The 13028-nt window shown below is 41.4% G+C and overlaps 1 protein-coding gene across 10 annotated transcripts in view; it reads left to right on the plus strand.

Annotated features, from left to right (window-relative positions):
• The window catches only part of znf592 (zinc finger protein 592), a 195129-nt gene that overhangs the window by 153404 nt on the left and 28697 nt on the right, over positions 1-13028 (plus strand). For all 10 annotated transcript variants that reach the window (XM_072553161.1, XM_072553165.1, XM_072553160.1 and 7 more), the window contains 2 exons: positions 1674-1836; positions 12704-12979. In XM_072553161.1, the coding sequence (XP_072409262.1) occupies positions 1674-1836; positions 12704-12979 (439 nt within the window). The remainder of the gene's footprint in view (positions 1-1673; positions 1837-12703; positions 12980-13028) is intronic.

Below are 13028 nucleotides of genomic sequence, written 5' to 3' on the forward strand. Positions count from 1 at the left end.
GATATCATGTGGCTGTCCAGGACATTGGTGAGGCCACTTTTAGAATACTGCATACACTTCTGGTCAGCCTTCTATGGGAAGGATGTTGTTAAACTTGAAAGTGTGCAGAAAAGATTTACAAAGATGTTGCTGAGACCGGAGGGTTTGAGTTATAGGGAAAGGCTGAGTAAACCTTCAGAGGCTGAGGGGTGATCTTATCGAGGTTTATAAAATCATGAGGGGCATGGATAGAGTGAATAGCCAAGGTCTATTTCCTAGGGTGGGGGAGTCCAAACCTAGAGGGCATAGGTTTAAGGTGAGAGGGGTAGGTTTAGAAAAGACCTGAGGGGTAAGTTTTTCGTGCAGAGCGTGGTATAGGTACGGAATGAGTTACCAGAGGAAGTGGTGGAGGCTGGTACAATTATAGCATTTTAAAGGCATCTGGATGGGTAAGTGAATATGAAAGGTTTAGAGGAATATAGGTCAAATGCTGGCAAATGGGACTAGGTCAAATTGGGATGTCCGGTTGGTGCGGACTGAAAGGTCTGTTTCCATGCTGTATGACTCTATGACTGAGTAATAAATCTTGGCCTTGCCAGCCATGCTCACTTCTCTAGAGCAAATATTTTAAAAAGTACTGAGAATTATTGATAACGTACTTGTGGTCTTGTGTTTATTAACATGCATGTAAGTTCCAGTGCAAAATAAATCAATTCGGCAACTTAATTTTGGACACAGTTACCTTTTGTTCAGGGAAAATTGAAAGTAATCAGTCAGGCACAGGTCTTGTCTGGTCTTATTGCACTTCTCAATAGCCATTTTAGTGACATGTGCTGCCACTGTGATTTCTATTCATGTTACTCCATGAAAACAATGCACAGCAATTTGGCAATAAATTTCATTTTTAAGTGATCTTATTAGTAAATTTCAATAATGATGCCGGAAGATAGGAGCAGAATTAGGCCATTTGGCCCATCAAATCTGCTCCACCACACGATTATGGCTGATATGTTTTTAAACTCCATTTTCCTGCCTTCACCTTGATCCCCTGTCTAATCAAGAGTGCTATCTATCTCTGTCTTAAAGACAATGACTTAGCCTCCACAGCCTTCTGTGGCAATAAATTCCACAGATTCACCTCCCTCTGGCTGTAAATATTCCTCCTTGTCTAAGTTCTAAGGTGTTACTTGTTCACTCTGACGTTGAGCCCTCTCAGATCCTAATCTCTCCTACTTGTGGAAACATTATCTTCATTTCCAATCTATCCAGGCCTCTCAGTATTCTGCAGGTTTCAACGCGACACATTGATCATGTTCAGGAAAGGTCCAACATAAACATGGCAAAGACTTTATCCTTACGTTAAAAGAAAAGCTTACACCCTATAGAACACTTATCCTTTTATTTTATAGAAAGCTGAATAAGACTCCTGGTCAAAACAACCACCTCCATTCTACTGAACTGAGGCAATGAAATTGCGATCTTCTGTCACTTAGCCTCACATTTTGGCCTTCGGTGCTATAGCTTTTCATTAATTACCACGATGCAATTTATAAGAAAGTAGAGAGCTTAGAGGAGTGCGGCCTTAATAACTTCTTCAATTTTTTTTAATATGATTTCAAAGTGGTAAGACGTCTGTTTGGTGCTTATGATGTCAGTGGGTTGGTTGCTGATGTAAAATATTTCTCAACTTACAGAGTCATCTTAAAGTGTTCAATGTGCGAAACTGTATTCAACCAGCGAGCTTTGTTACATAAACACTTGGAACAGCACAAAAACAAGTTGAGAGTGTGTGTGTACAAGTGTCCTGTGTGTAAACTGCTCTACATGCACAAACAACTGATGATGGAGCACTTCAAGGTAGGTGTAGTGACTCAAGGTAACTAGCGCTTCTCAGTCAAGTAGAGTTAATTTGCAGGCTGACGTTTGTTGTGGTCTGTGGTATATGTATGCTAGTTCATCAGGGAAAGAAAAGCATAATAGCAAAGGTGTTGCTGTTTTAAGTATTCCCAAATAAATTTAATTTGAAAACAGTGGTGAAACCATTCCTTTTAAGAAAAAAACGATAACAGATGGCTTGTTTTTTCAAAAGTTGAAGAGCACTCACTCCATTCCAGAAGCTCTATTGGGTTGGATTTTTTTTTAAAAAGCGGTGCTTTGGGAATATTGAACTAAGCTTGACAGTTTTCTGAAATGTGGCAGATTTTATTTAGATTGAAGGGAAGAAGGGATATGGCAATATGTTCTGAAATATTTTTCCAGGAAAGGCTAGTATTAAACTAGCCTCATTAGACGTGAGAAATATGTCCTGCGAAACCACATTGTGTAACAAACAATGTGTTTGCTTTTCACAGAAGTAATTAATCATAGAGCACATCTCCAAGGTGTCAGAAGAAATTCTGCAGGTCTAAACAACTGAATTTGTTCATTTTCAGCCAGCAAAAATCTGGTGATAATTGCATTGTTTATTAGTGTGTGTTTGGATGGCTCACTGAGTTTATCTGATAATTAACTGCACCAGGAAAATCCTAGGTTTGAAACTTGGCCTGTGTTCCATTAGTTAATCTAAGGCAGGGTTTCCCAAACTGTATTCCCCCGTGGGCTCATGAGTTAAAAATCTGGAGTTGCAAGCTCTAAGCCAGCAATGGCTGATTTGAAGCTTTGATTGAGTGTTAACATCCGCAAGGCCCCAGTTAAATCCTTACGTTTTACTTATGATGCTTATAATCTACCTGACTGAGCTTTAAGGTCTGACTCCTGCTCTTTAAAAAGCCAATGAAAAGGCAAATGTTTAAAAATGTCTAAAGATTGAATCCTTGGCCTCCACAGTGTACACTCCTGGACCTTAGCACCTCTCAGCCCTAGATCCATGGTGCTTACAGTTAGGTCCTGAAATTTTTAAGCCTTAAAAAGGAACCACATTTGGAAAAAAAAATTTGGAAGGCCTGTTGAGAGTGATTGTCCTGTGTAAGTAAGTTAGGAATCAACAACATGAAACAAATTAAAAAGAAAATTTATGAATCTGTGAGGTATGAACATAGTATTTATAAATCACTGCCATGATCATCATGATGTGTCATGGTTGGGCAAGTTATATTCTAGTATTTGTTCCACATCTTTCATGGGAAAATAACCAGATAGGAAATTATATTGTCAGGTCTGTGAATTTTGTTCTACATTTCTGCTTTGATGGTGACTTCTGCAATATTTAATTACAAGGGATCAGATTGCTGAGGCCAGATTATTGACCTCGACCAAATTCCTTAATAGTACACTTTTGGTAAGTGAGAAAACCTCTGCTAAAATTGTACTTGTATAAACTGGGTCACAGCATGCATAGTCAGACTGCAATACGTTGGGAACAGTAAACTTGGTCACTTAAATGTATTATCTCTTACTGTTAACTCCGTTATATTGAAAACGAAAAGTTGTCACAGTCCCAGAGGACTGTAGACTGTTTTCTCTCATTTAAAGAGAGACAGCTGAAGGTGAGTGTAACCTGAGGGTTACCAGGTTTCTGCCAAAGGGTGAGATCTAGAACTGTTTTGGTGATTTGGAAGGGGAATTAAACCCACACTGTTGGTATCACTCTACATTAGAACCAGCATCCAACTAACAGAGCTAAGAAATCCCCAGATATTATCACATATCTCATCATTCTTGGTCTCGTGACTGCAACATTTTGTTCTCCAGCATTATATTCTTTGGGAATCTACTGCTGTGATTTTTAAAGTATTTTTGAACACAGCTATTTTTATTCCTATATACCAATCTATTTATCTATATATCATAACAAATAAAGTGAAAGTAGGAAGGCTACATACACTTTCTACGTCACATTTCAGCACTATACACAGTGTCATGTATTTGTACACTAGACACTTTTTAAACATATTTGCGACTGAGATTCTCTTGTATACACATTCCTTTGTTTTCCTAAATTATTTTGAATAATGTATTCCATCACCTTACTTGCTTTTACAATAACTGAAACACCTAGTAAACTTTGAAGACTAGGGGGGTGGGTGGGGGAATAATATGTATTTCCCAATAGGGTCTTTAAAGTTAATTGTAAAATTAACATTTGTGAGAATCAGTATTTTCATTAACAATTTTGCTAAGAGACCTCAGTCTTTCTGAAAAGGCAAGGGTTTGAATTATTGTTTTCTCCACAAGCTGGCATCTGAGGTGATTGAACAGCTGTAGTTTTCAGCAAGTAACCATGTTTACCATTCCCAACGTGCTGCAGTCGGAGTGTGCACATTCTGGAACAAGTCCCAGCATGTGCAAATACAATTTAGAACAAAGGGGCTGGAAGCTAGGGCAGTTGCTCGCTCCTCTTCCAGCATGTGGAGGTAAGGGTCACCACTGGTGTCCCTGCTGACTTCACCTACGAGAAGCGCACTCAACTCCAGCTCCTCACAGACCGCATGAGGGAACTGGAGGTTCCAGCTGGAGCTGGATGAACTTCGGATCATTCAGGAGGCTGAGGGCGGTAATAGAGAGGAGTTATAGGAAGGTAGTCATACAGGACAAAGGTAGCTGGGTGACCGTCAGGAGAGGGAAAGGGAATAGGCAGACAGTGCAGGGACTCCCTGTGACCATTCCCCTCAGTAATAAGTGGCCAGGTCTCTAGCACTGAGCCTGGCTTTGTGGCTCAGAAGAGGGGAGAATAAGAGAGCGATAGTGATAGGAGATTCAATGGTTAGAGGAACAGACAGGAGATTCTGTGGTCGTGAATGATACTCCTGGATGGTATGTTGTTTCCCAAGTGCCAGGGTCAGGAATTTCTTAAATCTACAGGATTCTTATGGGGGAGGGTGAGCAGCCAGAATTCGTGGTATACAATCGATATCAACAGCATAGCTCGGGAAAGGGATGAGGACCTGAAAAGTGAATATAGGGAGTTAGGTTGGAAGCTAAAATGCAGGACGAGCAGAGTAGTAATCTCAGGATTGCTACCGGTGCCATAGGCTAGTGAGGCTAGGAACAGAGAGCAAGTGCAGCTGAACACGTGGCTGCAAAGCTGGAGTAGGAGGGAGGGATTCAGATAGGTGAATCATTGGGATACTTTCTGGGGAAGGTGGGACCTGCACAAGGATGACAGGTTGCACCTGAACTGGAGGGGCACCAATATCCTGGGCAGGAGGTTTGCTAGCGTACTTCGGGAGGGTTTAAACTAGTTTGGCAGGTGGGTGGGAACTGGAGCTATGGGTCAGAGGATGGGGTAGCTGGTGAACAGGCAGGTACAGTGTGCAGAGAGTCTGTGAGGAGGAATAGTCAGTTGATAGGGCAAAGGTACAGTAAGTGTGATGGGTTGAAATGTGTCTATTTTCACACAAAAGGTGTCAGGAATAAGGGCATGGATCAATACTTGGAGCTATGATGTTGTGGCCATTATGGAGACTTGGATATCACAGGGACAGGAATGGTTGTTGGATGTTGTGGGGTTTGGGTGTTTCAAAAGGAATAGGGAGGGATGTAAAAGAGATGGGGGAGCGGCATTGCTAATCAGGGATAATATCACAGCTAGAAAGGAAAGGCGGCGAGGGGGGTTTGTCCACAGAGTCAGTATAGGTGGAAGTCAGAAACAGGAAAGGAGCAGTCACTTTATTGGGAGTTTTCTATAGACCCCTTAATAGCAAAAGAGACACGGAGGAGCAGATTGGGAGACAGATTTTGGAAAGGCGCAGAAGTAACAGGGTTGTTGTCATGGGTGACTTCACCTTCCCTAATATTGATTGGAACCTCCTTAGTGCAAATAGTTTGGATGGAGTAGATTTGGTCAGGTGTGTCCAGGAAGGATTCCTGACTCGATATGTAAGTAGGCCGATCAGAGGAGACACCATATTGGATTTGATGCTTCGCAATGAACCAGGCCAGGTGTCCGATCTCTCGGAAGGAGAGCATTTTGGTGATAGTGATCACAACATCCCTGAGTTTTACTATACTCATGGAGCAGACAGAAAAGTATTTATTTGAGGGAGGGGGAATTACAATGCTATTAGGCAGGAACTGTGGAGCATAAACTGGGAGCAGATATTCTTAGGCAATGCATGACAGAAATGTGGAGGTTGTTACGGAGCACTTGCTGCGAGTGCTGGATAGGTTTGTCCCACTGAGGCAAGGAAGGGATGGTAGGGTGAAGGAACCTTGGGTGACAAGGGATATGGCACATCTAGTCAAGAGAAAGAAAGAAGCTTGCTTAAGGTTGAGGAAGCAAGGATCAGACAGGGCTCTGGAAGGTTACAAGTTAGCCAGGATGGAACTGAAGAATGGACTTAGGAGAGCTAGAAGGGGGCATGAGGGGGCCTTGGCGGGTAGGAGTAAGGAAAACCCCAAAGCGTTCTATTTGAGAAACAAGAATGGCCCTACCCTCACTCTGACCAATCAGGGATAGTGGAGGGAACTTGTGGCTGCAGTCGGAGAAGGTGGGGAGGTCTTTAATGAATACTTTGCATCAGTATTCACTACTGAGAGGGACCTTGTCATTTGTGAAGACAGCATGAAACAGGCTGATACGCTCAAACAGATTGATGTTAAGAAAGAGGCTGTGCTGGAAATTTTGAAAAACATGAGGATAGATACGTCCCCTGTGCCAGACAGGATTTACCCAAGATTACTACAGGAAGCGAGGGAAGATTGCTGCGCCTTTGGTGATGATCTTTGCATCCTCACTGTCCACTGGAGCAGTACCGGATGACTGAAGGGTAGCAAATGTTATTCCTTTGTTCAAAAAAAGGGAATAGTGATAACCCTGGGGAATTACAGACCAGTCAGCCTTGCGTCTGTGGTGAGCAAATTATTGGAGAGGATTCTGCAAGACAGGATTTATGATTATTTGGAAAAGCATAGCTTGATTAGAGATAGCCAGCATAGCTTTGTGAGGGTGCAGGTTATGCCTCACAAGCCTTATTGAATTCTTTGAGGATATGACAAACATATTGATGAAGGCAGAGCAGTGGATGTGGTGTACATGGATTTTAGCAAGGTGGTTGACAAGGTTCCCCATGGTAGACAGTAAGGAGGCATGGGATACAGAGAAATTGGCTGTTTGGGTACAGAATTAGCTGGCCCATAGAACACAGAGGGTGATAGTAGATTGAAAGTATTCAGCCTGGACCTCGGTGATCATTGGTGTTCCACAGGGATCTGTTCTGGGACCTCTGCTGTTTGTGACTTTTATTAATGGAAGGGTGGTTTAGTAAGTTTTCTGATGACATGAAGGTTGGTGGAGTTGTGGATAGTGTGGAGGGCTGTTGCATATTGCAACGGGACATTGACAGGATGCAGAGCTGGGCTGAGAAGTGGCAGATGGAGTTCAACCTGGAAAAGAGTGAAGTGATTTATTTTGGATGGTCGAATTTGAATGCAGATTACAGGGTTAAAGACAGGATTCTTGGCAGTGTGGAGGAACAGAGGGATCTTGGGGTCCATGTCCATAGATCCCTCAAACGTTGCCACCCAAGTTGATAGTGTTGTTAAGGCGTATGGTGTGTTGGCTTTCATTAGCAGGGGGATTGAATTTAAGAGCCACAAAGTTACGCTGCAGCTCTATAAAGCCCTGATTAGACCACACTTGTGTTCAGGAATATTGTGTTCAGTTCTGATCGCCTCATTATAGGAACGATGTGGAAGCTTTCAAGAGGATACAGAGGAGATTTACCAGGAAACTTCCTGGACTGGAGGTCATGTCTTATGAAGAAAGTTTGAGGGCTTTTCTCATTGGAGTGAAGAAGGATGAGAGTGACTTGATAGAGGTGTACAAGATGATGAGAGGCATAGAGTGGATAACCAGAGACTTTTTCCCAGTGTAGAAATGTATACTCCAAGAAGGCATAATTTTAAGGTGATTTGAGGAAGGTTTAGGGGAGATGTCGGAGGTCGGTTCTTTACACAGAGAGTGGTGGGTGCCTGAAATGCACTGCCAGCAGGGGTAGTAGAATCAGATACATTACGGATATTTAAGCAATTCTTGAATAGGCACATGGATGATAGTAAAATGAAGGGTATGTAGGTTAGTTTGATCTTAGAGTAGTGCTGAAGGGCTTGTACTGTGCTGTACTGTGCTGTGTTCTAATTTTCACTTGTCAGCACTGCACTATTTGGTTGAAGTCAATAATCAGGCTCAGTATTGGTAACCCTTGTTAAATAACCTGACAAAAGTCGCCATCAAAGCTGAATGGATTATTAGAAAGAACCAGCAATGGAAATGTTTCCAAGAAGATGTTTTCGCTGGAGCCTCAGAGGCTGAGGGGTGACCTTATAGAGGTTTACAAAATTATGAGGAGCATGGATAGGGTAAATAGACAAAGTCTTTTCCCTGGGGTGGGGGAGTCCAAAAGTAGAGGGCATAGGTTTAGGGTGAGAGGGGAAAGATATATAAGAGACCTCAGGGGCAAAACTTTTTCACACAGAGGGTGGTGCGAGTATGGAATGAGCTGCCAGAGGAACTGGTACAGTTGCAACATTTAAGAGGCATTTGGATGGATATATGAATAGGAAGGGTTTGGAGGGATATGGGCCAGGTGCTGGCAGGTGGGACTAGATTGGGTTCGGATATCTGGTCTATATGGATGGGTTGGACCAAAGGGTCTGTTTCCATGCTGTACATCTCTATGACTCTATGACTTTATAAGCTGGGTAACAGCAACACTCAGTTGTTGCAATGAGTAACCAGAATATTAATCTATCATTGGTCTGTTCTGATGTGTCGCAAAAGTTATCCCAACCATTGTTGTAACCGCTTATTCCTCTCACACCACAGTCACTATTTTCAAGAAAAATATCATGTAGACATTGGAATCCATTTTCACTTTTATAGGGAAAAGCTGTTTTCCTTATATTAAATCAGTTTGAGAGATTGCAAGTGGAATTGACATTTTACAGACCATCCCACTTGTTAAAAAAAACGAGCAAAAAATTATGCTTTTACTTTTTCTTTGATATGATTTGCATATTGCTGGAAAGGCCAGCATTTGTTGCCCATTTCTAATGACCTTTGAACTGAGTTGCCTGCTAGGCCTTTGCTGTGGGCAACTGTCAACCACATTGCTGTGGGTCTGACTCACATGTAGGCCAATAAGGTAAAGATGACAGATTTCCTTTCCTAAAGAGTATTAGTGAACAACTTGAGCTTTTACCACATTCAGTGGTAGTTCATGGTCACCTTCACTAGACTAACTTTAAGTTTCAGATTTATTACCTGAATTTAAATTCCACCACCTGCTGTGGTGAGATTTGAATCTATATCCCCAAAAGCTTAATGTGCATCTCTTACCCACTGGCACTACCACCTCCCTCCCCCCCCCCCCCCCCCCCCCCCCCCCCACCAAATATAATTCCATATAATTCCCAGTATGATACAGCCTGAATGTGTTTAATATGGAGCAGTCTCCCAAAATGGTAGCAGTACTAATCGAAATAATTGTGTGCAATGTGTTTCTTCAGGCGGTAGTAATTGGGTTTGTGTTCAAATGATTTTCAAACAAGTTAAGGCTTGAACTCTTAATTTTTTTTTGACGCCTATTTTTAAGAGCCTGTTTTCTCTCAATAGATAGAGATACTGCCGAAAGCAAGGAAAAGAGAGTCTGCTGGTGAGAAGGAAAAACAAGTTGGGGATAGATAGACAGGCAGTGTATGTGTGGGGTGGAATAGGGCAAAGCAGAGAAAGAGGGATACATATTTGAGAATCTTACATTTGGAGGAGTTTGGGCCAACTGCCCAACACCACACACCCCTGATATCTATTTTCCCGGTTCTTGACTCAGTTCACATTCAGACCAGGATCTCCATGACTAAGAGGAAGTCTCCTAGTGAAAAAGTGTTTTAAAAAGTCTGAGGTGGGTGCAACACCTAAAATTCAGACATGTATTTGCTGCCAATAAGGAATCAAATCCTTGGATCAACTTTTTTTTCTCAAGAATGTTATCTTGATTTAGCAGTAATTATTACTCCATGGTCCATACTTGCACAGAATTAACTCTAAAAAGTGGCATGATGAGCACAAAGAGAAAGTCAGTATCCTATTACTAGATGACCTTCCAATTATGTCCTGAATATGACTGCTGCTGCTGTTACACAACATAAAGTCATCTCTTTCCTAGTGAATTCCTGCTGCCAGAGATCAGACAGGTTCCCAGGTTTGGTCTCATAACATCATTTTGACGCAGCAAGCCAGTCTGTTTTTCTACCTTACGAGAAGGAAGTTTAAGTTGATGTTCATACTGGTGATGCACAAGGGGTATTCACACATGCTGGTGTGTACATACATAATTTATATATTATGTTGTATTCTAAACAGCTATAGTGCTTCCCTACTTTGTACGAAGAATTCAAAAAGACAGTTGTCTCATAGTTATTTTATGCAGGTGTAGCCTGTAACTTATGTGCATTTGTTTGTTTAATTATTCACAAAATAGTTACTCAACTGCCTTTTGAGATTTGATACAAAGTTCTTTTCAAGTTTCTTTATAGGAAATGTGAATTTCTGTACTTCATAGAGTCATAGTGATGTACAGCACGGAAACAGTCCCTTCGGTCCAACCCATCCATGCCGACCAGATATCCCAACACAATCTAGTCCCACTATCCAGCACCTGGCCAATATCTCTTCAAACCCTTCCTATTCATATACCCATCCAAATGCCTTTTAAATGTTGCAATTGTACCAGCCTCCATCACTTCCTCTGGCAGCTCATTCCATACACGTACCACCCTCTGCGTGAAAAGGTTGCCCCTTAGGTCGCTTTTATATCTTTCCCCCCTCACTCTCATTCAGTCAATTATCCACTGTTCTATTCCCAGTTGACCACTGATTAACAAACGTTTACCTGCCAAAGATGGTACCAGAGTATACACTTTGTTTTCAATACAAACATTGGTGCTTCTTAGCTTGGAACAGACAAAGACATGGCGATATGCAGAGTTCCCTCTAAACATTAATTAAACTCTGACGTCTGCTTGTGTTTACTTCCAACATTTAGGCTTTGATAGCTTTAACAGGAAATGTGCCTATACTTGAAGTCCAGAAAAATGCGTTTTGTCATGCAGTCCGTATCCAACAATGTATTGAGCAACAGTCCTACTGAAATATTGTTGTAGTGCCTGATTTTAAAAAAAGCTAGTCACTGATAGTGTACAGGAAAGCGTACAGCAAACAGCAAAAGAATACTGGAGTCAAGAATGTGTGGAGCTTCCTAGCAAGAATAAAGAATAACGAAAACATTAAGTATCACCTGAGAGTCCCCAGCAATGTAAAATATTAGTTGCAGAACTCTGGAAAAGGTATTTACTTTCCAGAAGAAAGCAGAATTATTTGTATTCCCTTAGAGCTCTCTGGTAAACATCAGTGGAAATCTATAGGTCCCCATATGCCCTCACCTTATAACAGCGCAGTCTTTGCCACAATGCCAACAGTGAAATACTGATAGAGTCATAGAGATGTACAGCACGGAAACAGACCCTTCGGTCCAACCCATCCATGCTGACCAGATATCCCAACCCAATCTATCCCACCTGCCAATTCATGGATTGTGGCAAAGCGAACAATGCGCAGATATTGGAAATAATTTACCAATTTTAAAAAATCTTACAAATTTGCTTTGTGTTTAGAGGTTACTAAATTAGAATGTGAGAACCATTTGAGTGACTCAAGCCTGATGCACCATTTAATACAATCATGGCTGATCGTATTTCAGCCTCAACTCCACTTTCCTGCCAGCTATCCATAATCCTTCAGAATGCCGTGGTAGTTCAGGATACCGGTAGTTTCTCCTATAAAACTGTAGTTGCATTCCATTTAATAGCAAATTGCTTCATAGAAATAATGGGGCCTAAGGGAAAAGTGGAATTAGCAATAGACCAGCAAAAAAATCACTCGCAATCACTCAAAGATCACCCAAATACCTAACACTGAGTATAGCACAGCCTGAACGAAGGTTGAAATCGTATTTATTAACGAAGCGAAAGTAATTGTAACATAGTACATTTAAAAAATGTAAGAAAGCTGCTGTCTGTATAGTACCTTTGATAGAAAGCTGCTCTATCGGCACATACACAAAGTCTTCAACATAGACACTGGCGCATGCACTGAACGAAGGGCACAAACCTGATCCCCACTGGAATCGCACTATTGCCAACTGACGTACACATTCTCGAAAATACCATTCCCTAATTCTTCAGTGACATTATAGTCAAATCATGCTGCTGAAATGTGCATTATCCCAGAACTACCTGTAGTTCCTGAATTTTGTTAGCATTTTGTTTTCCTGTCTCATAATGAAAAAAGTCAGTGATCACTAACCAATGAGAGTGCAGAATATTTAGAAGTTATTGAGACAGAACTTTCTTACAAGGTAAATTATTCATCATCATCTTTCTAAAGTTTTATACCTGGTGCCACTTTTTTTATCAGCCCCATATTGTTCCAGTTTATTTCTTTGCTTTATATCTGCTGATTAAAGTCATTAATTATGAATCAGCAATCGAACCATTTTCTGCAGTTCATGTGTGTTAAATGGTTTATGGAGTAGTGAATGAACAATGGTTTCATGAAAACTAAATTAAGATTTTTCAAAGTTTGAGTTGAGTAATTTGTGTGGAACTCGGTTCTGCTGTGTCAGTTTGTGTGAGGAAAGATGGAAACTTATATGGTGCCAGGCATTACCTGCTTGCCATACATGTGCAAGTTCTAGTTTGTTAATGATCAACTTTCTTTTTAAATTAGGATGTTCACAACAATGCACAAACCACTGACAAGCCTCCAAGCCCCCTGTCTCCCTCCAAGGACACGTCCAGTGACCAAAAAGCATCTTCAGTGCAAGCAGCTGCTAATGGTGTCACCTCCAACAGTTTGAACAACGACAAAAAGGATGAAGCTATTGTGGAGAAGTCTGAAACGCGACCAAAAATTAGGAGGCCTGGCTGGACGTGTGCCGAATGTCTGCAGTGGTTTCCAGAGAGAGAGCTCTATGTATCCCATATGAAGAGAAGTCATGGAAAGGTAAATAGTTTATCTTTATAATTTAGTATTGGGATTAATAAATGTGAAT

This window comes from Chiloscyllium punctatum, chromosome 33, assembly GCF_047496795.1.
Source record: "Chiloscyllium punctatum isolate Juve2018m chromosome 33, sChiPun1.3, whole genome shotgun sequence".
NCBI classification, from domain to species: domain Eukaryota; kingdom Metazoa; phylum Chordata; class Chondrichthyes; order Orectolobiformes; family Hemiscylliidae; genus Chiloscyllium; species Chiloscyllium punctatum.